At 40.2% G+C, this 27,263-nt stretch overlaps 4 protein-coding genes across 8 annotated transcripts in view; 3 read left to right on the forward strand and 1 right to left on the reverse strand.

The window, feature by feature from the left end:
* The first annotated feature begins 422 nt into the window (after positions 1-422).
* Positions 423-5,561, forward strand: hpdl (4-hydroxyphenylpyruvate dioxygenase-like). Its single transcript, XM_079389136.1, has 5 exons — positions 423-1,071; positions 1,956-2,122; positions 2,379-2,530; positions 3,590-3,705; positions 4,659-5,561. The coding sequence occupies exons 1-5, from the start codon at positions 431-433 to the stop codon at positions 4,840-4,842; spliced, it is 1,260 nt and encodes a 419-aa protein (XP_079245262.1). The 5' UTR covers positions 423-430; the 3' UTR covers positions 4,843-5,561.
* A 286-nt stretch (positions 5,562-5,847) lies between these two features.
* LOC306852564 (protein FAM53B-like) lies at positions 5,848-27,167 on the forward strand. 4 transcript variants are annotated; one of them, XM_079389493.1, is made up of 6 exons: positions 5,848-6,129; positions 15,717-15,897; positions 17,466-17,520; positions 21,311-21,936; positions 22,941-23,205; positions 27,046-27,167. In XM_079389493.1, exons 2-5 carry the CDS (start codon positions 15,811-15,813, stop codon positions 23,202-23,204), a joined length of 1,032 nt encoding a protein of 343 aa, XP_079245619.1. In that variant the 5' UTR covers positions 5,848-6,129; positions 15,717-15,810; the 3' UTR covers position 23,205; positions 27,046-27,167. The 4 variants fall into 4 exon arrangements, with proteins under 4 accessions (XP_079245619.1, XP_079245618.1, XP_079245620.1 ...); XM_079389492.1 differs by lacking the exon at positions 27,046-27,167 and having other exon boundaries at positions 22,941-23,531; XM_079389494.1 differs by lacking the exons at positions 5,848-6,129; positions 27,046-27,167 and adding an exon at positions 8,236-8,332 and having other exon boundaries at positions 22,941-23,531.
* lhpp (phospholysine phosphohistidine inorganic pyrophosphate phosphatase) overlaps positions 26,576-27,263 on the reverse strand; it is a 5,779-nt gene continuing 5,091 nt past the window's right edge. For both annotated transcript variants that reach the window (XM_079389497.1, XM_079389496.1), the window contains exon 7: positions 26,576-27,194. In XM_079389497.1, the coding sequence (XP_079245623.1) occupies positions 27,104-27,194 (91 nt within the window). In that variant the 3' untranslated portion in view covers positions 26,576-27,103. The remainder of the gene's footprint in view (positions 27,195-27,263) is intronic.
* oat (ornithine aminotransferase) overlaps positions 27,046-27,263 on the forward strand; it is a 15,075-nt gene continuing 14,857 nt past the window's right edge. Inside the window, exon 1 of the mRNA XM_079389489.1 lies at positions 27,046-27,263. This exon is cut by the window's right edge and continues 67 nt beyond it. The gene's annotated coding sequence lies outside the window, so the exon portion shown is untranslated.

Below are 27,263 nucleotides of genomic sequence, written 5' to 3' on the forward strand. Positions count from 1 at the left end.
ATGGGAGAGTACGTTACCACAAATATATTTTTTGCTCAAAAAGCAAAATAAAAAATTCCACGATAGTATTTACATTACTTTCAAAAAATACAAATAAAAAATTGAGAGAGGCTGAGAGCACAGAACGATATTAAACATTATGGTAACTAGTTTTTTTATGCAAAGGTGATATAATGCAAAAGTGTTATAAATGTAGATAATAAAAAAAAAAATCCAAATATAAAAAACTTTCGAGGATTTACGATGCTGACGCGTCATCACATGCTCGTGAAAGCACAAGAAAGACGTAACTTAAATATTTAAAATACAGCTTCGAATTAAGACTTCAAAAATGTGTGAGATAAATTTGAAAATGTCTGCATGTATATAATAATTAGTCAAAGGAATACATAAACAGAAATGTGACCCCTCTCTGTGACGTCATCCCAACATGGCGGCCTACTTGAGCCGGTTGCACCATGTGTCTCTCCACGTCTCAAACGTGGAAAAAGTTGCTCACGAGCTCGTGTCCCGGTTCCAGTTTAACGTGTTCGCGGCCCGACTGACAGACCGAGCGAAGCAGCTCGCGCTCCGCCGGGGATCCGCCGTGTTCGTGGTTAACGAGCGGCAGAGCGACGCGCCGCGGAGGTTGAACGGACATCAGTCACGTGAGCACCGGGATTCGCAGTGTCTGTTTGGAGCCGACGCGCACTATCCGGTGGACACGGTGAGTAACGTGTGCTTCGAGGTGGAGGACGTGCAGAGCGTGTCTGCTGCGCTGCGGGATCGGGGTTCGTGCGAGTTTCTCCAGCCGCCCACCGAGCTTCAGGATGACCGCGGGCTGCTCCGCTTCTCTATCGTCCGCTCGCCGGTGGGTAACGTGTGCCACACGCTCATAGACCGCTCTCAGTACCGGGGGCTCTTCCTGCCGGGCTTCCATCAGGTCGACTCGGGCTCCCAGACCGCGGGCCGCTCGCAGTGTCCCATCACGCACTTTGACCACATCACCTTCGCCTGTCCCCGCAGCAGCTCCGCGCTCATCAGCCGCTGGTACCGCGACGCCCTCGGCTTCCAGAGGTTCCTCATTCACAGGTATCTGCTGCTCACCCTGATCTAGCTACATGTTACGGGTTCGGTTCCCAGGCCACGCATGAGCTGAGCGGATATCTACGACACGAGTCGCTTTGGATTGATGTGTCTGGCAGATGCATGAAGGCAGTTAAGTCTGGTTCGATTCCCAAGAACGAAATACACCGTAATAATTCAGATTTATTTGTCAAATGTTTTTGAAATGGCTCACCAATGCTGCTTTTGTTTAATAAAAAAATACAATACAATCAGTAAAATTGTGAAATAATATTGCAATGTCAAGTAGCTGTTTTCTATGTGAATATGTGTTAAACTGTAATGTATTTCTGTGATCTGCAGCTGTATTTCCAGCATCATTCCTCCAGTCTTCAGAGTCACATGATCTTCAGGAATCATCTGATTTGCTGCTGTTGAAAATGTTGCAAACAGTTGTGCTGCCCAATGCTTTTGTGGATAATGTAATACACTATTAATCAAAAGTTTGGGGTCAATCAGTTTTTTTTTTTTACTTTTATTAATCACTTCCTTGATTAACTTAATCAAAAGTTGCATTTATAATGTTACAAAAGATTTCTATTTAAAATAAATGCTGTTCTTTTGAACTTTCTATTCATCAAGGAATCCTGAAAAATAAAATGCATCAAGTTTCCACAAAAATACGAAACGGCAGCATAACTGTTTTCAACATTGATAATAATCAGAAATGCATCTTAAATCTGAATTACCGGCAGTGTACATGAACTACTTCAGTGTACCTCAGATCTGCCAAATGCATTCAAGTGAATGTAAAATCTCTATTTAATGACAGCAAATAAGACCTCATGCTGCTGAATTTCTCAAACGAGCTGATATTGTCAGAATTCTCACTCATGACCCGTTCTGTGCAGGAATGAGGATGAGGATGAGGGATTAGTGCTGGACCACGACGGGATCGGGCTTCGACTGATGGCTATGGAGTACTGGAAATGCAGCGAGTCGGGGATCACATTGCCCTTCAAAGACGAAAAAGAGCCGGACTGCAAGTTTGTGATCGCAGAGTCTCTTCCTGAGCTGGGTATGAGCATGGCACTGAATTATCAGACCACACTGTCTTTAACTACTGTGAAGGAACATTTAAACCAGTCATTTCATACAGTACACTTATTGTGCACGCACATGTTATTGGTTGAATGTAGATCTACTGATGTCATGTAATCTCAGGGTAATAGCTGAGTCCTGTGCGGTGAGAGAGTTTCACATCTGTGCTGTCAGACGGACTAACCAGCATCCAGAAGCACAGCGGTCTGTTCCTAACAGAGGTTTAATTTCAGGCAGGAACCAGGTGGACACGTTTCTGGATCAGCACCGAGGCGCAGGAATCCAGCACATTGGGCTCTACACCGAGGACATCGTGAGAACGGCTCACACTTTGAGTCGAGCTGGAGTCCAGTTCTTCTCTCCTCCGCCTGCGTACTACACTGAGGTCAGTTCAGTCGAGCCGGACTCGCTCACACAGGATCTGAGAGAGTCTGAGGCCACTTTAAAAAACTGTTTGATTTGTTATCTGTGACTTATCAAATTTAACTAAATAACAGGACTGATGTTTGCTAATGTAGTGAGGTCAGAGCTACTAAAATATGTGAACCACAAAACCAGTCATAAGGGTCCGCTTTTCGAAATTGAGGTTTATACATCATCATCATCTGAATAAATAATCTTTCCATTGATGTATGGTTTGTTATGATAGGACAATATTTGTCTGAGATACAACTATTTGAAAATCTGGAATCTGAGGGAGCAAAAAAATCTAAATATTGAGAAAATCTCCTTTAAAGTTGAAAAAATGTCCCAACTGTTCCGAAAAAATAAAATAAAAATAAAAATAAAAAAAATATAAATAATATATACACACACAAAGAAATGAATTAAACACAAAAGGGAGCTAGGGTTTTTCCTGTAAATCATATTCTTCTATAAAGGACAAAAGATTTATTGCACTTTTCTTTTTCATCACTTTGAGGGATTTATAGACGAGCTCATTATAAAATGCACAAAACGTTGGTTTCACTCTCAATACTTAGATTTGTGTATAAAATGTTCCCAGCAGAAATAGGTTAGGTTGTTAATAACGAAGTCATCTTTGTTATTGTTTGTTCGGGGAGGACTTATAATATCAGCGTGATCTTGCATTATTTCTTTATCACTTCATGCGTTTGGTTATGAAATGTATTACTCAGCGATTCTTCCTCTTGTGAAGTCATGCAGTAAACTCCTGTCACAGATCTAGTGTGCAATGTGAACACAGCTGCGACTGAATGCTAAGATGTTCTATTCTCCTGGGTGCACAAACTGCAGATTATATGAAAATTATAATAGAAAAATATGAATTTATTATTGGAATCAGCCATGAGAAGGACTTAATTATCGGTTAAAATGATTCCTATCGTGCATCCCTATGAATAAGTGTAAACATGTTTCTCTCAGATTGTTGTGTTGGGGAAGGTCAGTTTTCTATCTGAATATTGTTCTGCTCGTAACGCAGGTGGGAAAGCTGGAGGAGATCGAGGCGGCGGGTCTCGACCCTCACACACTGAGTCAGTACGGGATTCTGCTGGACACTGACATCCAGACGGACAGACGGGTCCCAGACGGCCAGCGGTACGACTCCATCACTACTGACACCTGTCAGCTTTGCTCTGGAGTAGATTTTGTGGCATGTTTTTGATAAATATTATAGATCTTATGTATTTATATGCAGCAAATACAAAGATACTTGTATATAATGTACAATATATTGTAACAGGTTTTTTTTTTTTCATCAAAAACCCGCTTCATATTATCTAGGCATTCAACAGCACTTGCGCTTGAGATGCTAAAGTCTCTAAACAGATATTCTTCATAATCTTCTGTTACAGTATCAGCCAAAAAGGTCTATCTGAGATCAGGATGAGTGTGTTTCTTCATCAGGTTTGGAGAAATGTGTCTCTGCATCAGTGTCTCAGCAATGGATGCTCTGCAGTGAATGGGTGCCGTCAGAATGAGAGTCCAAACAGCTGATAAAAACATCACAATAACCCACACCACTCCAGTCCATCAGTTAACATCTGGAGAAGACAAAAGCTGAAACTAATCCATCATTAAGATGCTTTTAACTAAAATAAGAGTTCATAATAACTCTTCCTCCAGTGAGAAAGTCCATCTCCTGTTGTCTCTCACATCGAAATCCAGCCACATATTTGTTTAGAGCTGTTTTGTCTTGTAAACGCTGCTTGATCTGCAGATTTCTCTCCTGATTCAGACCAGAACACTTTCTCACTGGAGGAAGAGTTATTATGGATTATGGACTCTTATTTTAACGTCTTAATACTGGATGTTTCATCTTTTGTCTTCTCCAGATGTTAACTGATGGACTGGAGTGGTGTGGATTATTGTGATGTTTTTATCAGCTGTTTGGACTCTCATTCTGACGGCACCCATTCACTGCAGAGCATCCATTGCTGAGACACTGATGCAGAGACACATTTCTACAAACCTGATGAACAAACACACTCATCTGGGACGGCCAGGTATTTCAATATGAAATATACACACAGTTTTTCCTCCTTCCACAGGTATCTGCTCCAGGTGTTCACCAAGCCCATTTTCGGAGAGGACACCTTCTTCCTGGAGCTGATCGAGCGCAGGGGTGCCACGGGCTTCGGTGAGGGAAACATCAGTGCGCTCTGGAGATCCGTGAAGGCCTACATGGAGAACGAAGAGCATCACGAGACGCAGCACCAGAGCAAACAGAGCTGACCTCAGCGGCACTCAGAGACTATAACACACGCTCATGAGAACGACTCGACTCCAGCTTCAGATTTAGTGTCTGCGGTGCGACTGGGAACGCTTGTGTGACATGATCTCGGGTCTGTTCTGTGATGCTTGACTGTAACAGTCTTCAGGGCACTTCTAATATAATATTACCAGCTTCAGTTTGAAATGTACGTGATGTATTTATTCAGAAAGCTGATATATTCTCTAACTGTGATGTCTAAACCTGTACTGTAATACAATGTACTGTATTTCCACTCAAAAACATTGGATTGGCAATATTTACAGTGAAATATCAGCTGTACTGTTGATCTGTATGTTTCTGTCAGATAAATCAGAGCCTCCAGACAACATCATGACGTCTTTCTGTTCTTTTTCTCTGCACACATGGAGTTTGTGGTCATGTTTAAACAGCAGCTCGTAGTTACCGAGACCCTTGTGACAACTAGCCCCGCTCTGGGATCATGTGCTGTTACTGTGACAGTCTTTAGCTGTATATGAGCTGTGATCATTATTTGTTTTTCGCTGAGGAAATCTCTCATAACTTGAACTGAAAGCTGATTTGCTGCAGCCACAGGATGTTTATGTTCTCTGGTTCATTTAAACATGTAAATGTCATGATGTATATTACCAGTCAAATGTTGCATTAGTCACCCATATTTTTCTCAATCTCTTTGAATCAATAAATGACTTATTTTGCATTTAAAGACATTCAGATGTGTTGTCGTTGCATGAGCATCAGTTTTCAGGTGTTCCTGTAGATGGAGTCGCAGATCTCAGTTTCCTACTCTTTCCTTTATGCATCCATAAAGTCTCAGTATATTTTATAGTATGTCAGCTAGCAGTTTATCAGCGTGCCATGCAGTTGCCCCTTCTTTCTTTAGACAGATGTCACACACTTACTGATTTAGATCGAACTCGCTGATAAATGAGATTAATTGAGCAGTTAATCACAGATTCCGTGTAGTGATGTGATGAGCGAGTCCATTCAGACGCGGGGGGAGGCTTCTTCATTTCAAACTGAAATATTACTCAGAACCGCGAGTATGTTTGTCAGGAATCATAACTGATGCGTGTTTAGGAGTATGTATCGTGTTTTCGCTCAGTGGAGGTGTTTCGGGTGTGTGTTGTGTGTGTGTTGTGCTGTATTTGTGTTCCGCGTCCCCCCGCGGCTGTCTCTGTGAGTGAGCGGTGGACGCACGCGTCGCGTCGCGGGGATGAGGATGATCTGAACGGCCGTGTTTACCGATCCGGTGCGCCGCTCGCTGTCCCGTGAGTATACCGAGAAAACACGGATCAAACGCAGTATATGTCGTTATGTTTGCGCGCGCGTCGCTGTGCGTTGAGTGAGTTTCCCGCGACGCTCGCGGAGGTTCGTAGCTTTTGTTCCCAGAGAAACTCTCGAAGTAAAGTCGGTCAGAAACTCGTTAAAAACCGTTTAACAAACCGTTCAAAACACAACCGACGATCAAAATACAAGCAGAAGCTCGGTTCATCTCGAACTGAACCCTGCACCAGACCAGTATCTACACTTATTCAGTATCTTACAATACTCGGTGTTTAGGAGTACTCTTTCTTTTAGAAGTAACTTATGTAGCACTAGTATTTCAAGAGTGTTCAGTATTTTGAAGTATTGCTATTTTAAGAGTATCCAGCAGTTTAGAATACTCCGTATTTTAAGAGTATGCCAGAGTATTGCGTATTTTAAAAGTATTCAGCGTTAAGTTTGCCATATTTTAAGGGTATTTAGTATTTTTTATAGTACTCAGTATTTTGCAATACTCTGTGTTTTAGAAGTATTCTGTATTTTAAGAGTTTGCATTATTATCAAGTAATAAATATTTAATGTATTTTAAGCCTATGCATTGGGGGGTAATTGGTCTTTTTCTTTAAAGGGATTAAACGGTAAATAAGTGTCTTTATAGAAATATTATAATAGCTGTCAAAATGGCTAATAAAACTAAATTCGATTTTTGTACTTAAATATCATCAATATTCGAATTATACTCGAATTTAAAAGATAATTTCAGTTAGGAGGAAGCTTTAGGTTTCTCTCCTGAGGCCAGAAGAGGGCGCTTTGTGCAAAATATTACTAATGCACCATTCTTCAAAGCAATAAAATAACACACTATCTGTGAAAAAGTGCATAATGTTTATAAACCATATATATTTAATTAAGTTGCTTAAATAATTAGAAACAAAACAGCATTATGTAAGTATGTATAATTTAATAGAAAGGACTGAAAACCAATCACAAAGAGTACTTTTTCAATGTAAAACCATGAGATGCAGTGGGATGGGAAAACCGGCATAAAGTCTCGAAACATGTTTATTAAAAGTTGAACTTGCATTAATTTTACATGCTTTCTACACATGCGGATCTCTTGTGCGAGACATGAGTGCAACGGTGATAGATGTCACTCTAGAAAATGTGATAAATATGTGTTCTGTGTGAACGGCAGCGCTGCATCTAGTGGCTTCAACTGGATAAGCTATGAAAAACATTAAAATGCAACAACACCCACATCGTCATCACATCTAGTGTGCCACTGATAACGCTGCCTGACACACACCTAAAATTAGAATGTGGATTTCTATTTTAAATTCGATGAATATTCGAATTTCGATTAAAAAATAATAATAATTTGACAGCCCTAGAGCGCATTTTAAGCCTATGCCCAGACAAAACTCTTCAAAATTCTTCATATTTTAAGAGTATGTAGTATTTTCAGAGTATTCAGTATTTTTTAGAGTGCTCAGTATTTAAGAGTATGTAGTATTTTCAGAGTATTCAGTAATTTTTTTAGAGTGCGCAGTATTTAAGAGTATGTAGTATTTTTTAAGAGTATTCAGTATTTAAGAGTATGTAGTATTTTCAGAGTATTCAGTAATTTTTTAGAGTGCGCAGTATTTAAGAGTATGTAGTATTTTCAGAGTATTCAGTATTTTTTAGAGTGCGCAGTATTTAAGAGTATGTAGTATTTTCAGAGTATTCAGTATTTAAGAGTGTGTAGTATTTTCAGAGTATTCAGTATTTAAGAGTATGTAGTATTTTCAGAGTATTCAGTATTTAAGAGTATGTAGTATTTTCAGAGTATTCAGTATTTTTTAGAGTGCTCAGTATTTTCAGAGTATGTGGTATTTTAGACTCTGTTGTGTTTTTAGAATATTGTGTATAATTGAAGTCTTGCATGTGTTTGAGTATTGTGTTGAGTATTATTAGAGGAACTGAGTACTGCGTGATGATGTTTGAACTAAAGCAGCAGCAGAGTTTCTTGCAGATTGTGTTTATCTAGTTATCAGCACAATACCAGCTCGTTAGCTGTGATCAGGCCGTATGCAAATAAAGGGTTTTCACTTCTCTCTGATCAGCAGAGAGGAAACTCAGTCACTGCCCAGGTATCTGAAGAATCATCTGGTGTTTTGCAGCGAAGCGTTGTGACGTGCAACACTCCAGTTTTTCCTCCAGTCGCTGGTATGAATGTGTGTTTGTGTTTCTCACCTCCAGCCGTCATTTTCCGCTGAACTGTGCAGCGCCTGCAGTGTGTGTTTCACGGTAAACGATGGCTCTGTTCTCACCAGAGCGGCTTTTTGAAAAGTGTTGACTGGCTGTGTTTACAGAGCTGTGTTTGTGCGCTCGAGGAGCAGGGCGACATTTCTCAGGGCAAATTCATTTCCTATTCAAGGGAATTGTTTCGGTTAATGTTTGTGGTGAGTAGCTGGGTGTATCTGGCTGATAGACATCATATTGTCATTGTTAGACATCGGATAGAGAATGCAGAACAGGTTTTACTGTTCCTTTGACATAAAAGAGGCAGATTTTGACCTGTACCTAACCGCGGAGACACTTGTGTTTAAATCCTTCATTTGTTTTGTGTTAAACACTGGTATGAAATGTTCTCACCTTTAAATTGTTATATTGTTTTCTTCCATTATTTTGATCTTTTCATTGCTATTATTATATTTCTCCACATATGTTCCAAGCTTTGGCAATATTGTAGTTTTTACAGTTATACCAATGAAGCAATTTTGAATAGAATTGAAATCGTTTAATACATTTCAGACATAAGCTGAAAAACTATTTACTGATGAGTATTTAGAGTTATTCCGTATTTTTAGAGTATTCAGTATTTTAGAATACTCTGTATTTATTTTAGAAGTACTCTTTCTTTTAGAAATACGTAGTCTTTTTAAGGATGCAGTATTTCAAGAGTATTCAGTATTTTGAAGTATTACGTATTTTAAGAGTATCCAGTATTTTTGAATACTCCGTATTTAGGAGTACTCTTTCTTTTAGAAATAGGTCTATATAGTATTTTGAAGTATTATGTATTTTAAGAACACCCAGTATTTTAGAATACTCTGTATTTTAAGAGTATGTCAGAGTATTCCATATTTTTTTATAGTATTCAGCGTTAACAGTTTGTGGTATTTTAAGGGTATTTAGTATTTTGTATCTGTCCTTGGATTGAATTGAAAGCGTTTCAGAGAGAGCTGTGGTGAGTGGCGTGACGCTGATCAGCTAAAAGGCCTTTGGACCTCAGGACGCGTTACAGGCCTCGATTGCACTTTTGTCGTGATACAGTGTTTTGATAACTGGGTCACGTAACGCATGTGGCCGTAAACGCGTGCACCGCAGTGGAAGTTCCCTAATGAATCACAAGATGTTTTTATGCGCTCGCTGACTCTCTGTTATTGGCAGTTCCATATTTTTATAGCGTGTTGTCATCAGGCTCTGAGAGGGAAGTTCTTCATAAGACCATGAATCACCGGAGATTGACCACGAAATCAGTGACGAACACACAACTGCACACTGATGATTGTGTTAAAGCTGTAGAGGAAAACTGTGAAATAAGGTTTCAGTTTGAAAAGGCTTTTGTCATGCTTTGAAAATAGCTGAAGACAGCTGAAAATGCCTAGTTAATCATATGACTTGTGTCCTATATTCTAAGTCACTGAATTCACATGAAGCTTTTAGTGAGAAACCAACTGAAATTTAGTCGCCCACTTTATTGCAGCTTTTATATTTCAGCTTCAAGATGCTTTGTCTGAATATCAGCGACGATGCAGCACAGGTTTGCATGCATCATATGGACTAATGTTTTGATACTTTATGGTGCTTTTTTATCATTTTTAGAGCATCTGACCTATTCACGTTCATTCCATGAAAAAGAGCGTCATGAACTTTCTGCTAAACTTCTCCTTTTGTGTTCGAAACGTAAGCATCACGCAGTCATTTTTGTGTGAGTTCACCATTTGAAAGCAGCATAATTTGTGAGCGTTGTGAAGCTCTAGTGTTCAGGTGAACGTGTGTTTGTGATCGGCGAGCATCTGTCGGTTTGTGGCGAGCGCATGAATGCTGGCTTTGTGCACCTCTCTGTGCAAATGTGGGTTATTGCCTGGTAACAATTTAACCAGCGCTCCTCTGTTAAACAGCCCGTTTCCAGATGAACTTACAGTAAAATGAACTCCTTTATTGATGCTTTACCTTTGCTGAGAAGTTAAGTGAACGTGAGCTTTACCCTAATGAGAAGAGACGTGTGTGTGTGTGTGTGTGTGTGTGTGGGTGTTTATGTTAAGTGTCAGGCAGCTGCGTCCCATGAAAGCATTCAGTGAGCATTCTTCCCCTTTTCTCGTCCTTTACCCTGATATTGTGTAAGCTAACTGAACAACTCTATAGGGCCTATGAAATCTGTTTCATTGTTTCCAAATTACGTTTTACATTACATGATTAAGGCACTATTATTATTTTTTTAATGGTAAAATGCTTGTGAAGTGACTCTCAGATCAGTTCTGGAGATGTTCATGTATTTATGTCCTCATTTAGTGAGACGACAGACGCTGAAGAAATGGTAGGGCCCTAGTTCTGGCGGTGAAGCCTATAACCTGGAGTTTGAAACTCTTGGCTCTCACTCACTGTTTGGTTGGAGTTCATGTGTTTCACAATTGGATCTGTGATGTTTCTGTTGCCACAGAGCTGGCTGACCTCGTAAACGGCTCGCGGTCACACCACTCCCGCTAGTTTAGTTTGGTTTTGGCTCAAAGCGCGAGGCGCATCGGGTCACATGACTAATTGATTGGCCTGATAGCCTCATCGCGAGCAACGCCGGGCAGGTGCTGAATGGAGAGCTGCGGTCGGTTCTGCCCTTTTCTGAAGGGGTTTTCTATTCATGCTTTTGCTTTTAAGAAGATTTATGTTCAGAAGGAGTTGGCAGCCATGTGAGCTCTGGGAATGTGTGTAACGTTAGACCTCGTGGGTGTGTTCAGCAGCAGAAAGTTCACCCAAAACACACTCTGAGAGAACCGTGTTCCTCCTGCGTCTGACCGTAACGCTCTGTTTTCATAGCGATGAACTTTCCAGGATCTTTGGGCCTTTCCCACACCGCCAGTGCTGTGAAAAGAGCTTCATTTGTGATTGTCTTCTCATGTTTTTGGGCCTGTGTGTCTCTCTGAAGCTCCGTCGCTGTAATTTGCATGAGGGGAAAGTCGTTAACGTGCCAAAAACAGGTCGTCTACGAGAGAACGCTGCCTGCGGCTCACATACTGTCAGAGAGGAATCTGACGTGTTTGTCTCAAGTGAGTTCTTGCACAAGAGTCTCTCTGGCATGTCATAAACCTGTGAAAAGAAACATCCTTGATGTTTTATATTTATTTTGAAGATTTAGTTTTTGGTGTTTTTGCCTTTATTACGATAGGACAGATGTGAAGTGCGAGAGAGATCGAGAAAGGTCCTCGAAACATACTTAACATTGAATAAATTCTAAGGCTGTCAATCGATTAAAATATTTAATTGCGATTAATCGCATGATTGTCATGAGTTAACTCGCGATTAATCACAACTTAATTGCGCATTTTTATTTGTTCTAAATGTCCCTTAAATTAGTTTTTAATACCTGTATTTAGATGCAGCTAAATTCTCAATAAAACAGTTTTCATTGATATATTTTACTGTTTATGTTGTCAGACAACGGAATGAATATGGAATAGTGATTAAAACACGACTCATTAAGACTTACATAACCAGCTCTCCCTTCCAAGACATTAATCTGCACAAAAATCCTGGTAATCGAGCCGTCGTCTGATGAAATCAAATACACATACGATAATGGCAATAACTGCTGTGATTTCGGCTATACTTGCATGTAAAGTTAGAGAAGCAACATAATATCTGTGTTTAACTGAAAGTGCCGCTCGCTGAACAGAGAGAGAGAGAGAGAGAGAGAGAGGTGCGGGCGTGCTGGGAGAGCAAGACCAGTGCCGGCGATTCTCAGAAACAAAATAAGGTTTGGGTGCTTTTTTGAAGGGAAAAAAGTCGCTAAAGGTGTCTGCAATGTTGCTAAGTTGGCAACACTGTGCATCTCCATTTCTCCAACTACGGGTTAGGTCACGGGTCAAACAGATAATTAATCGCGCGTTAATAAAATTAGTGCCGTTAAAATGAATTTGCGTTATTAACACATTAACTTTGACAGCCCTAATAAATTCAGATCAAATTCTTTTGCAATATTCCCATCTGTTTGTCTTAGGCATTGCTAATTAATGTACACGTGTGTAAATGTAGGGCCCTATGAAATCAGTTTTATTTTTTCCAAATTCCATTTGAATTTTTCTGGACTTTGTTTGTTTTTTTTGTTTTTGTTTTTTTACGGTTAAATGACATTTTATTACTTAAAATGCAAGTCTAATCAATTAAAATTATGAAACTTAGCCTATACAATTTAACATCAATCTATTAAAACTTTAATGAAAATGACATGTTTAGGGCCCTATGAAATGTTTTATTTTTTCTCACCTTCTGTTTTATTGTTACCAAATTCTGTTTAAGCATGTCTAAATATTTGAATGCATAAAAACAACTTAATCTACCTAATAAAATAACTTTTTAGCTAATAATTTTAGTAGTATTACGCAGGCTCTGAGGTCCAAGTCACATCTCAAGTCTTTGTTCTATTTTGACCTATTGAGGGTGAGCAGATGAGTTCCTTCAGTGGTGTTTGTGGCCCGGAGGAAGTGTGCCGCTCCGCTGATCGCTCTGAGCGTCGAGTCACGTATCCGCCGGCTGAAGTCAGTCTCGCCCTTCAGATAGAGCTTATCTCTGGCCCAGCGTCCAGTGAGTGTAGACATATCACCACACGCTGCCATCAAACGCACAGATCTGCTTACTCAGATGAAGAAGTTATATCAGGCATGTTTGATGTGAATGGGTTTCAACTAGAGATGCACCGATATATGATTTAGGTACGCAACATTGCACGACCAAAATGTTTCAACACGATTGCAATGTGATTTTAAACAATAGTAGTTCAATAAACAAAGTTAAAATTAAGTGACTTACATTTTAGACACACTATTGACAGTTTTTGCTCAATTTCGCTGATGAAAATAGTTCCAATCAAAACCGCAGCAGAACGATTTAGTGTCTCAGAGCAACACGTCAGTGTTTCGTTACTGAATGAATCCATGTTTTTGAACGAATCAAGTGAGTCAATGATTCAGTAACCCATTCATAAAGACAGTAGTCACTCGAATGAATCAGAATCTGTTTAATGAAAGACTAAATGACTCACTCATTTAAAGTCATTTGCTGCCACCTACTGGTTTGGTTTCATATTTAAAACTATCACTGCATTTTTCCCATAATTTCTTATTTATATGTTTAAAAAATATTTAAGACATTAATTTTACAAAATTCTTTGCGTTCGAAGTTGTGTAAATGCATTTATGGCACTTCAGACGCAGCTTCTGTGTTTCCTCTGCGGTGGAAAGATGGAGTTTGTTGATACTGATTTCATTTGAATGGTAACTGCTCTACAGTTTCTTATTCTACTGAATTAATTAAAACAATATTAGAATTTGATGTGAAAGATAACATTTAATAAGGTCAGTGAAAAAATTACAATTTAAGAAACATAGTAGGAAATGACATCTGTTTTGTTAAATATTACAGCAACTCCTTTTCGGTTAATTGTTATTTCTAGCTCTTTTCTAGTCGCAGAGCACTTGTTGTTTAAGTGAGAGAATATCTGTAACTTTTTGTCCAGATTGGGGGAATTGTAATGTATAAAATTGTATGTAAATATTTTTTTTGCATTAAAAAAGCGTAGATTTTTGTTTGTATATGCGGTCAGTTATAGTTTTTAGAAAGAAAATCAGAATCGGCAGATCACATTTACAAAAAAAAAAAACGGAAATCTGAATCGGCCAAGAAAATTGCAATCGGTGCATCTCTAGTTTCAACACAATTTTTATGGATCTTTTATCTATTTTTATCATGTTTATTGTTATTGACTGTAATAACAGCCCATGATAAGCTGAGCATTGCAGGCTGATCCGTTATATATGAACACACACCTCGTATCTACTGTTATAATCTCGGCCCCACTCTGGTTTAGTTTTTTCTATATTTTGTACCAAAAATGTAGCATAAATACGATGCACTCTGTAGAAATGTGAGTCGTCCTGCTGTCAGATCCACAAACAGAAGGAGGAACTCTGTTCTGAAATGTAGAAATCTAGTGATCTGATGATCATCTCTGAGCGTTTAGAGACTACAGATGTTGTGGCTGATGTTCTTGATTGCTCCCATCAGCGGCTCTAGAGTTCCTCGAGGAGCGAGGCAGCGATGTGTTTTGATAGCCGTGAGGTCACACTTATTTTCGGCTCGTCCTGATGGAAGAGATCACATGACCTCGTCTCCGGACACGAGTCGCTCGAGAACTCTCGCTCTCGCTGGTTTCTGTTCATTTATAATGGTTTTATTCATGCACACTGCCTGATTTAGGTTAGGATTGTGTTTTGTTTCTTCTTTTTAAACTCAGATGCAGTGTTGGCTAAATTACTCTAAAACAGTAATTAATTACTAATTACATCTTCAACAGTGTAATTAGATTACTGTACAAATTACTCTCTCCAAAAAGTATTTAATTCTTTATTACTAATTACTTTCTAAATCCTATATCGACTTCGACAAGTTAATGATACAAGGATAGACATGAAACGCTTCTTTTAATTCTATCAAGAAACTTCATCAATTATTCTGCTCACACTTTAGATTAGGGTCCAATTCTCACTGTTAACTAACTATTAACTCTGACTTCTGCCTCAAAATACTCCTAATTACTGCTTATTAATACTTAGTAAAGTAGTTAAGTTTAAGAATTGGGTAGAATAAAGGATTTAGAATAAGGTCTTGCAGAATAAGACATTAATATGTGCTTTTTAAGTAATAATAAACAGCCAATATGCCAGTAATATTCATGCTAATAACCAACTAGTTAATAGTGAGAATTGGACACTAAAGTGTTACCAATATTCTTATTAACTCAAAGTATTTCAAGTGAGAAGGGAACATAAAAAGCATGCATTTATATTTTGATGTTAAATGCACTATTGTATTGTGTATAAATATTCAACAGTCAATTACATAAGAAGTAACTGTGATTACATTACAGAACAAATAAGAGCAATCCCTTACTTTTTCAAGGGAAAAGTAATTAAATTACAGTAACTAATTACTTAGTAACTAGTTACACCCAACACTGCTCAGATGTCATAAAGCTTCTCAGTGTCTTAAATATAAAGCTACAGAGTAGGAATAAACTGACCAGTGGCATGTAGACGTCTGTATTGTAGACCGCTGTAAAAATTTCAGTCTGACTTTCTTGCTCAGAGATAAACAAAAGTTGGAAACTTTGTAATCCATCAAGACTATATTGTTCCCTGTAGATTTGTACTTCATCCAAAGATGGTGTTGTAGTGAACGTGGCATGTGTGACGGTTGAATAATGTGAATGGAAACACCTTTCACCCATGTGCATCTAGTCTGTGGCTGACGGGTTCCTGTCCTGTTCTCTGTCCAGGTACTGATGTGGGAGAGATCGGATCGGATCAGCGCTGCACGTGAAGGATGAGCTTCGCTAGGTCTGTCCTGCACTGGAATGGTCTGTGGCAAACATGTGTGTTGCCATGATAATAATTCACACTAAAACACTGGAAAAGAAGGCCGTCAATGATGTAATCTCCACCGAGTCTCTGCAGCTGGTAAGACAACAGCGCCTCACATTAGAGACGTCAGGCGTCATGCATAATTTACTCCCTAATTATCAGTGTTGAGCTCAGGATGATTTAACACGCGCTGCTCCAGTTCCACTTAGATTCAGTTTAATCAGATCCATGACAGTCTAGTTTGTAATAATTCTCATTAGCTCAGTCACAGTCATTTTTCAGGGCTGTAGATTTAACAGGTTAATTTGGCGCGGTTAATTATAAAAAAAAAACACATTAAAATGCCCCGTCCAGGCCTGTCCGTTACCTTACATTGATGCAGTATCTGATGAACATGACGCAGGACAACTGAGTCTATTAGAATGCAGTGATATGAGCCTAAAATTCAACATTTGTGACCCTACACCACAAAACCAGTCTTAGGTGTCAATTTTTTAAAATTGAGATAAGCTGATAAGCTGAATAAATAATCTTTCCATTGATGTATGGTTTGTTATGATCGGACAATATTTGGCTGAGATACAACTATTAGAAAATCTGGAATCTGAGGGAGCAAAAAAATCTAAATATTGAGAAAATCTCCTTTAAAGTTGTTCAAATGAAGTTCTTAGCAATGCATATTACTAATCAAAAATGAAGTTTTGATATATTTACGGTAGGAAATTTACTAAATATCTTCATGGAACATGATCTTAATATCCTAATGATTTTTGGCATAAAAGAGAAATGTATAATTTTGATCCATACAATGTATTGTTGGCTATTGCTACAAATATACCTGTGTTACTCATGACTGCTTTTGTGCTGCAGGGACACATATGAGCGCAAAAAATTACCCCTTTTATATTTATTTCATATGATATAGTTGAGCAGTATCACACCAGCAGGTTTCCCCAGTATCATTGCAAAATGTGATTTATACAGCAGTTCAATATACAAGAATTTCATATTGCCTTACATTTTAGACACAATATTGTCAGTTTTGCAAACAAAAATATTTCCAATCAAAGCCACAGCAGAGCTGTTGTGAATAAGTCCATGTTTTTGAATGAATCAAGTGAGTTGATTCAGTGACTGTTGGAATGAATCTGTTGAATGAATGATTCAATGACTCGCTGCCACCTACTGGCGCTTTTAGTTTCATATTTAGAGCATCATTTCATTTTTTTAAATCGTACTTCAATATTCGTTTTTTTAAACACATTAATACCCATTTATTATCATTTATTATTCAATGTTGAATCAAAATAATTCTTTATAAAGCTGCTTTTTGAAATGTCCACTCAATGCTTTTCTCATTTAACACAATAATGACTTTAAATGATCTTTAAGGGGGTAATTTCACAGCCAAGATTGATGTGTGGTTAATTTGCAATTAATTAGATGAATTAATCAGCATTCCTATTGTTAATTAAATAGTTTTTTAAATAGCTTGACAGCCCTAGTGTGGTTGTGAAGTTGTACTCAAGCTGATAATCTGTCAGGCGGAGGATCCTCACTGCACACGTGCACACTAGCGAGCTTTAGTTGTGGTTTACATGATGTTCACTAGTCAGAAAGCACATGGAGGGCTTGCGTTGATCTGGATCTGTGTGTTTCTACAGCATGAGCCGCCGACCATGAGCCAGGGGACGGCCCTCTTCTCCTGCGGGATTATGGGTAAGTGCAAATACACCGCTGTGTTGTCTTTATAGCGATCAAACATCTTTCTGTTCTGCATTTGCCCCTTCACTGATTGGATCAGCGTATCTTTCATGAAAGAGCGAAATAGAAAGTGTGTCGCCCTCACATCTGCTGATTTAGCGTCTGATACCCATGAGGCCTAGTTTCAGACGCCACAGGTGCGGGTGTCTCCGAGCTGAATGCCAGCCGGTGTCATGTGTGAGCAGCTCGATGTTTGTCTCCAGAACAACTGCTCTCAGAAAACAGAGGTAGTAAAAGAATGGAGCCAGTCTTTGAGTGGAATAAACAGAGTTGAGTGATCAATAGGGTTTGTGCGGGGCGTCAGATCGATGCCCACAGCGCTGTGTGCTGCTTAGCCTGGCTTTGTTTTGCTGCGTGCCCACGGCCAGAGCATTTCTGCTTTTGACTTGAGAAAAATGCCCCTCCGCAACAAGAAACGCTGCTGTTCTGATGCGCTGGTGTGAATCTGAGCCACACACTGCCATCCGAACAATCCCTGGACATCATCAGGGACCCCCGACAGGGGACAACATTCCAAGGGCCCCCTCATAAGTATAACAGTGATTAAGCATATGCTTACTATAAACTCTTAGATGTCGTTAGAACTTAAATTTGTCCTTTTTCTGGATTGCATTTGCATTTTTGTGGATTGTGTTTCTGGGCTCGATTTTCATGGTTAGTTTTAATTTAAATAATGTAAAAGCATGTCTGATCAATTGCATTTATAAAACTTAATATTTGATTATGTTTTTACAGTAATGTGACCTTTTGAAATATTTAATTTTTTCAGAAATTCTGTGTTGTCTACTTCAATTTTTCTGGATTTATGCATTATTACAAATTTATTATCAAAAACAGTGGTGATCAAAACAGTAACAGTTGAATCTTTTAAAATGTAATCAAATAAATCGAACAATTTCTTTAAATTTTGAAAATGCATTGTTTTTATGATTATGGTCTGACTGTAGCAGCTATGATGACGTTTATGTGTTCTTCTAGTGAGACGCAGACGAGCGCCACATGTGCTTCAGTACTGTATGCAGTAGAGCAAACTGAGACACGTAGAGCAGGGTTTAGAGGTGCTCCGGTCACAGAAAGCAGTATCTGCCGATACGACCACCGATCATTATAAACCCGCTTTTATATCATGCAGAATTATTTATAGTCATACTTCAATCAAGATTTTTAGACATTTATTTAGGGCCTGAATTTCATTGCAAAAATAATTTTTTAATTTGAGGGGTGGAGGGGGCATTTTTTAGACATTTTTCAACCATAGCGTATATATTTATCTCACCTAAATGTTTGATCATGCAGTGCATTTTTGTTTTTACAATCGTGCAATTGTTGTGCAATAGCTTCCAGCACAACCCTGATTTCGTGAGCTGTATGTGAGGCGGTCTTTTACTCCAGGTTCACACATACTCTGTTTGTGTATGCAGTCCATGTGCGGTACGCAAGCGGTGCAGAAGCAGCACTGACTCATTGTGCTTTCACACTGGAGTCCTCTACTGATCCGTGGCTGTTTACCACAAACACAACATTTATCCTTTTTTTTTTTTTTTTTTTTAAATACAAACATAGTTACTGAATATGCTTTTTCAGCATGGTGATTCTTTTTTACATAGTACAGTAATACAATCTGTCATAGGCGTGTTTAAATGCAATTATAATAAATAAGCAACACATTATTCAGTGCTTTTTACGTTTGCATTTACGTCTAGATTTATATATTAAGTTGCTTAAGCAAGTGGCAAAACATTTCAACTACTTTTCGTACGTTATCACAAGCATTAAAGCTTACCATTGACAGAAACAGTCAGCTCTACTGCCTTTTCGTTTGCATTTAAATCTTTATTACAAGCAGTCCTACCTCCATCTATTATTGCCTTGTTTATCTAAAAGTGCTCTTTTCCTTTAAACCTAGCCAAACGGCCATAGCCTGTGAAACACAGTAGACTTTTATTATATGCATTTAAGGTGTAATTACTACATTTTAGTGTCAGTGCATGTTCATATTTACCGCAAACAATGCACTGTTACTTTAATTCAACGCGTGCAGCGTAAAACGATCTCTGCACCTGGAATGCAGAATGGTGAACACTGCTAATAATTATAAAGAAATGCTATTTATAAATTTAGTGACGATGCGACACTGCCTCGATTGTGCAAGTGACAATTCCTGTGTCGACTGTGCAGCGTGCTTATAGTGCAGACGCATGTGAGTTGAAGCCATTTGTGCATTTTGAGAGAGAAAGAGACCGAGCGCGGTGATTCGCACCCCTAGCAGGGATCCTCAGATCTGGCCTATGAGATCCACTTTCCTGCAGAGTTTAGCTCTAACCCTAATCAAACACACCTGAGCATGCTAATCTTTGTCTTCAGGATCATTATAAAATCACAGGTAGGTGAATTTGATCAGAGTTGGAGCTAAACTCTGCAGTGCATTGGCCCTCCAGGACAAGATTTGAGATTATAGAGTGAGTATATAATATAGAGAGTGAGTACGTAGTATATAGTGCTTGTAGTATAGATTGTGAGTAATATAGAGTGTGAGTATTTAGTATAGAGAGAATAAGTCATATTAAAGTTAGTATAGAGTGTGAATATATATAGTATAGACGAGTCTGAGAGTATAGTATATCATGTTTTTCCCAGTCACGTTTCTCTTCATTCTGAGTAACTTCATGATTTATCTCACCGCTGGCGATGTGTTTCGACAGTAGTTGGTCAGAGGTCTCATGGGGTGCAAGTGATTCACATAAGAGCGAGGAACCAAAACACGCTCTCAACACACAGATGTTCAGCCGTCTGGCAGCCTGCCACCAATCACACGCCTCTATTTCTGGCTCTTTGTTTCTCAGGCACAGCTGTGTTGTTTGTGAACATCTACGGGCTCTTCCTGTGAACTCGGCCCTCCTGCTTCTCTTTTGTTCGCCTCTGTTGAGTTAAAAAAGCATCTCAATCTAGAGGTTGATACATTGATCTGAGTTTTCTGTGGTGGTTTTAGTAAATCATGTGATGTGTGATCGCTCTAAATATCATTCAAACACTTGACCTTCCTCCAAAAGCACTGCAGCTTCAAAAATACTCTGAATTGTGTTTTTGTGATTTGTCGTCTTGTGTTAATTTAATGTGCAGAGTATGACAGTAGAGCTGCACAATATGGGGGGAAAAGTCTAATTGTCATTTACCAATAAAAAATAAACATTTTCTAATAACATTGCGATTTAAAATGAACTGAATAATCCAGGTTTGGTGTGTTTGTTTGATTCATGGATCAATTCTGAGATCTTCCGAATGCATGGTGATTCTCTCTGGATTGGATTCTGATCTTATATTTTAACAGCAGATGGCGCTCTACTCTAGTTTTTATCCACACACTCAAATACTCATTGTGTGTTCGGCTGAGTCTGTAATCTCACTTCGGCTCAGAATGCTTTTATGACGCCAGATTAATGTAAACACGGCCCACTGTGAACTCCCTTGTAATTCGCTTCAACCTTTTTGAATTTTATGAATGATTATTTTAGGGTCAAGTGTGTGTATGGATTTGGAAACGATCAGAGTACGGCTGTTTCTGAAGCATGCAGCGCCATCTGCTGTTCAAAACTAACCTCAGAATCCACTCCAGAAAGAATCGCCATGCATTCGGAAAATCTCAGAATCGATGCTTGAATCATTTCTCAATTCGCGATGCATGGATTTATTTTCCCAGCCCTAGTCCTAAGTGTCTGAGGTTCTGAGGGCAGGTGTTGTGTTGCAGAGTCTGGACGCTGGCCGGAGGTGTGTGTCCAGCAGCGGCCCGTGGGCTCTAGTCTGGAGAGTCTGTGGGACAGTGTGCGAGAGACGGGCGCCAGCGGCGGGATCAGCGGTCTGCTGCACGATCTGAGTCTGAGCGAAGCGCCCTCTGCTGGCAGCGCCGCGCCGCCCAGTAAACGCCAGTGCCGCTCGCTGTCCTGCTCGGAGGAGCTGGGCTTCCGCTCCTCGTGGCGTCCGCAGGGGTCACGCGTCTGGACTGCGGTGGAGAAGCGGCGCTGCCTCAGCGGGGGGAGCGTTCAGCACGGCACCTTTGCTCCGGCCGGGTTTCCCTCCATGCAGCGCAGCTCCAGCTTCAGCCTTCCGACTCGCAGCGACCCGCCGGAGCCCTTCGGCTTCTCATTCTCCGCGTCCCTGCAGACGCCGCAGACGCTCTACCTCTCGCAGGAGCGGATCTGCCCCGCCGAGTCTTCACCCGACTCCACGCCCGAGCTGCAGCGCCGCAGACAGGGACTCGCCCGCAGCCGCTCACAGCCCTGCGTCCACAACCACAAGAAGACCGGCGTGAAGCGCAGGAGACCGGTGGACTCTCACAAACACAGGCCTTCACTGGACCTGCTCAAGATGACACAGGTGTGTGTGTCTGTGTGTGTGTGTGAGTGTGTGTGTGTGAGTGAGTCTGTGTGTGAGTGTGTGTGAGTGTGTGTGTGTGAGTGAGTCTGTGTGTGAGTGTGTGTGAGTGAGTGTGTGTGAGTGAGTCTGTATGTGAGTCTGTGTGTGTGTGTGTGTGAGTGTGTGTGTGTGAGTGAGTCTGTGTGTGAGTGAGTCTGTGTGCGAGTGTGTGTGTGAGTGAGTCTGTGTGTGTGTGAGTGAGTGAGTGTGTGAGTGAGTCTGTGTGTGTGTGAGTGAGTGTGTGAGTGAGTGAGTGAGTGAGTGAGTGAGTGAGTGTGTGAGTGAGTGAGTGAGTGAGTGTGTGAGAGTTTCTGTCCAGACATGTACACTAGATGAGGACGTGAGGCTGTTTCTGTCTCAATCTCTGTTGTATTAAATAATGATAAACTGCACGTCTGTAGTCACTGATCACCTTGGTGAGGTCAGAGGTCATCTGGTCAGCGCACTTATTCCAGGAATAAGAACTGAACCATTACTTGAGCACTCTGTGTGTGTTTATTGTTTGCTCTATCCACACACACACACACACACACACACACACATACACATAATGTTGATGATTGTGTCAGTGGAAAAACGGCTCTATTTACAAACCAAATATTCTGTTTCTGTGGTAACGAGGCCTGATGTAACCAATAAGAGCTGGTCAGTTATAGTGTTGTCAAAAGTGCCATCCGTGATACCAGTCAGTACTGAAATTTAAAAACGTCCATTTCAGTCCAAACAGCTCTAAACGAATATCTGGCAGGATTTTGATGAGAGAGACAACAGCAGATGCACTTCTTCACTGGAGGAAGAGTTATTATGGATTCAGGACTCGTATTTTAGTCAGAAAAAGTTTGATGTCGATGTCATTCCTGTACTTTAGATGCCATTAAAAACTGTCTTGGTTGAGCTCTAGCGTTGAGTGTGAGGAACAGTAGCTTGTGTTTCTGTTGTTAATGTCACGTGTGTTTTCTCCACAGAAGCTGCAGGACTTTCACAGTCTCAGCTGTCCAGGAATCACTGGAGACGAGCAGACGATGCTCCACACCGAGGGTGACGCCACGCTTGACCAGCACCAGACCAAAGATGACGCCGTCATCCACCAATCAGAGGCCAGCTGGCCGGCGGGGCGGAGCAATGGGAAGGAGCGTGAGTGTCTGTGGGCGGGGCTCTGCAGCAGGAAGGGGCGGGACTCGTTCCAGCTGGGCGGAGAACTGGACATCGAGCAGATCGAGAGGAACTGAGGTGATTCCTGTTGGATTATTATGGACGAGCGGTTCAGTGAGTGGACGCAGGACACATGTAATCGACTCAGGGGACGCCACGTCATCAGAGCGTGAGCCGAGCTCCGCATGCATTTCGATTAGCAGGAGCTGACGAGAGAAACACTCGTGCTCACACACACACACACACGTTAAAGGGCTTCAGATGTGTAACAGTAGTAATATCAGGTAAATGAGTTCCTCACTGGTGAAAAAAGCTATTAGATCTATTTTTGTCTTTGCTGAATAACTACAGAAGTAAATGTACTTATTTCTCTATGAATAAACAGCATTTTAATGTGTTTGTAAGAGTGCTGTGCGTGACTGATCTTTACTCCGTCTGCCTCGTCTTTCACTGTAATAAACTAGATATGATATTTTCCACTGGACATTATTTTCCTGACAGTGAAGCAAATGAGTGTAATGGGAATAAATCTCATTACTGTAATGCTGTTTGATGGACTGCGTTTTATTCAAGCTCAATTTAACGAAAAACAAAAGTCAGAACTGAAGTGTCAGCGACGATGGTGATTTTAATCGCTGTTACATTAATGCGCCTAATTATCATGAAAATATTGTCACAATAATGCAGTAAATGATTCTCAGTGCTCTCAGCTTTCGCGTTTATGCACCGTTTAATTTCTGCTTTTTGATATTAGGGTGAATATGATTCATATATTCATGAGATGCACTTTATGAAAATGCCAGGCCTTCACACACACACACTTTTGCACACATGCATGCTTTCTCTCTCTCACACACACACACACACACACACACACACACACACATACTCTCACTGTGTTGGGAATATGAACAGAACTGAAAGTCACATCACACATACAGTCACACACTGAGAGGGCAGCCATTTCCTGTTGAGATGAGAGCACTTCCTCTGAGAGTGTCTCACTGAGGTTCTGTAGGCTGGAATGATGTGACATCACAGCGTCCTCTTGATTGGCATTTAATGACAGAGACGAGATGTAAACAGGAAAATACAGATCAAACACACAGGAAGTTCATTCCTCGCACTGTACTTAACAAGCTCTTGCTCTTTTGTTGTACAGTGTGTTGGACCAAACACTGTTGCTACAGATACCTGTGTGTGTGTGTGTGTGTGTGTGAGAGAGTGTGTGTGTGTGTATATGAGTGAGTAAGAGTGTGTGTGTGTGTGTGTGTGTGTGTGTGTGTATATGAGTGAGTAAGAGTGTGTGTGTGTGTGTGTATATGAGTGAGTAAGAGTGTGTGTGTGTGTGTGTGTATATGAGTGAGTAAGAGTGTGTATGTGTGGTACGGCTGTCTGGTCACGCCTCACTTCCTGTCCAGCAGGATGTGCGTCCATATGTTTGATCATAACATCATTCCTAGACTTCCATTTGTGTCATCATGGAGTTTTCCTCACTTCTATTGTTACACTGTTACTGAAAAACAGTCCGAGTGAAGCAGAACTGTCCAGTGTTTTATCGCTGTGTCCCAATGACACACTATACACTGCACTGTGAGCTTTATAAGCTTAATTTGTCATCCGATTGCGATTATTATTAATAACTTTGAGTTGTGTCCTCAAAGTGCTTTACAGAACAAAGCAAAAAAACGAAACCAGTAATCAAGTCAAAGCTAACCTGAGATCAAATGTTTTGTGCACTTTTTCTTTTTGGAGTTTTCACTACTCAGCATTTATTCCAAAAACACCATAGAATAGTGTGTAAGTACACTATATTGCCAGAAGCATTGGGTCAACCCCTTCTGATGAACAGGTTTGACTACTTTAGTAATTTCCATGAGTACAAATCTCAAAAACTCATCACCAAACACCAATGACTTGTACATAAGAGTACTGTCATTTTAGACACATCCAGAACTGCTGCAACAGAGATGGAAATACAGTTTTTAAATACATGAATTATGTTTCCATCTTTGTTGCCACAGTTGTGTTAGGGCCTTTTTCTGTTCTAAAGAAGGGGGTGTGCCAACACTTTTGTGCTTCTAGTGTCTATACAAATCATTGGTGTTTGGTGATGAGTTTTCAACTCAAGGTCTGCATATAAAGTCACACCAGAGGTGTTCAGCTGGGATCAGGACTTGGCTTTCTGCAGACCAGCAAGTTCTTCCACACTGACTCAATCAATCATGTATTTTTGAAACATGCCTTATACACAGAGGCACTGTCATGTTAGAATAGAAAAGAGTTCTGTCCAAACTGTTGCTATAAAATTAGAAGTACACAATTCCCTAGAATATCATTATATGCTTAAACATTAAGATTTGTACTCATAGAAATGACTAAAGTAGTCAAACCTGTTCATTAGAAGGGGGTGACCCAATACTATTGGCAATATAGTGTACATGAATTGGGACGCAGCTCATGTAAACGTGCTCTGAAGGACATATTTTACCATCACGCATGAGCTCTGCATGTTAAAAACACGGCGCTCAAGTTAAAAGAAGTTCCTTGCATTTTTCCTTCCCTGCGTCTCACAAACCCTAATAATAGAGCTCAGTGTCAGCACACGTCTGCTTTCTGACAGGAGTGAAAACAGAGCGTTCACTGGATCATACTGATGTTTAACTATTATAAAGAACCTTCAGTTCATAACACAGCTGTGAAAGAGTTCTGTGATCGAAGACCTTCATACGGTGCATGTTATGACTGCATGACTCTATCATAGCCTCATACTCGTCTGTTACAACTAAAACTGCCTGATGTATGAGTCCTGACCTCAGGGGAGTGTGTGTGTGTGTGTGTGTAACCGCTGTTATCTCGTGATCAGTGAAGCACGTAACACACTGAGCCTGTAAATGTGTTTTAACTCGAGTTTGTCAATAATCTGATTTGCATATTAGGCCAGAAATGAGGCAGCTCAACTCTCTCGTGGCATATTTGCATATACTCAGAAAACCTGTAACATTGTTGTTCCTGTTTATTTTGAGCTCAATGGCCAAATTAATTGCAACATCACGTGAGGATGAGTGACTAATGTTAGTTTCTGATAACACTGTATTTGACTGTAGCTTTAAGGCCCCTTCACATTAATGTTCAGATGAGCAGATATGATGTGAATGAGCTGGGAGCATCTGAGGAATCTGCGTCTGTTTGACATCAGGATCAGAAGCTCCAGCAGTTTATTACACCTCAGATGTTAGACCGAGTGAGACGGGAGTGTGTTGTGAAATGAGGAACACAAAGGCGTCTGTGTGCGTCGACCTCTGCTCCAGATCTCCCTGATGATGCTTGTTCTGCCAGCAAACACCAACATCAAGCCGAGGTTTCCAGCTATTGTCTCAAACACCAAACCACCGGCGCTCCAGCAGACGTCACATGATCTTCTGCACGAAGATACGAAGAGTCTTGTACTGTGACGTTAGTTTAATGACTGTTAAGGCACATTTATTCATCAGCAAATTCATGAATGCAAAAATCATGTCTTTTATTGACCATGATGAGACCAAAACAACCATTGTGTGAATACAGCAGGATTAGCATTCATGGAAATACATGTCATTGTCCTAAAGAGACTTTATCTAAAGCCTTTATAATATAATGCATTATAAAGTAGTTTTAATGCATTGATTATGCAGCTTATAATGCATTGTATCATCTCGTGAATAATTGTAACCAGTTATAATACATTAAAATACTTTAGCTAGTCATTGTTACACCTTTAGAAAGTATAATGCATTAACACATGACACAATATAATGCAAGGTTACATATACTTTTGAAAAGATAGAATGCATTATAATGTACTTTATGAAACCTTTATAATGTATTATAGATGTTACACGCTTGCGTCTGGCGTTCACAGTGTTCTTCATGTCTCAGTGCATCTACAGTACGTGATCGATCACTAGTGTGTCCTGATGGATGGGTCAGTGATGGGTCAGTGATGGGTCAGGATGGCGTTCACGGCGGCGGCGAGGTCGTCCACGTAAGCGTCGGCTCTCACGCTCGGGTGCTGCTCGTCGCTCGGCCTGCGGGACAGAAAATGAGCAGAGCTCCTGTGAGGTCAAAGGTCACCTGGAGTCTGACCAATCACAGGC

This window comes from Barbus barbus (assembly GCF_936440315.1).
Source record: "Barbus barbus genome assembly, chromosome: 32".
In the NCBI taxonomy this organism is placed as follows: Eukaryota; Metazoa; Chordata; class Actinopteri; order Cypriniformes; family Cyprinidae; genus Barbus; species Barbus barbus.

Coding starts and splice junctions, on each gene's coding strand:
- LOC306852564 (XM_079389493.1), top strand. CDS start 15,811: ATGTGTGTTGCCATGATAATAATTCACACTAAAACACTGGAAAAGAAG. Junction 15,898..17,465: donor CCACCGAGTCTCTGCAGCTG/GTAAGACAACAG, acceptor GTGTTTCTACAG/CATGAGCCGCCGACCATGAG. Junction 21,937..22,940: donor ACCTGCTCAAGATGACACAG/GTGTGTGTGTCT, acceptor TTTTCTCCACAG/AAGCTGCAGGACTTTCACAG.
- hpdl (XM_079389136.1), top strand. CDS start 431: ATGGCGGCCTACTTGAGCCGGTTGCACCATGTGTCTCTCCACGTCTCA. Junction 2,123..2,378: donor AGAGTCTCTTCCTGAGCTGG/GTATGAGCATGG, acceptor GTTTAATTTCAG/GCAGGAACCAGGTGGACACG. Junction 3,706..4,658: donor CGGGTCCCAGACGGCCAGCG/GTACGACTCCAT, acceptor CTCCTTCCACAG/GTATCTGCTCCAGGTGTTCA.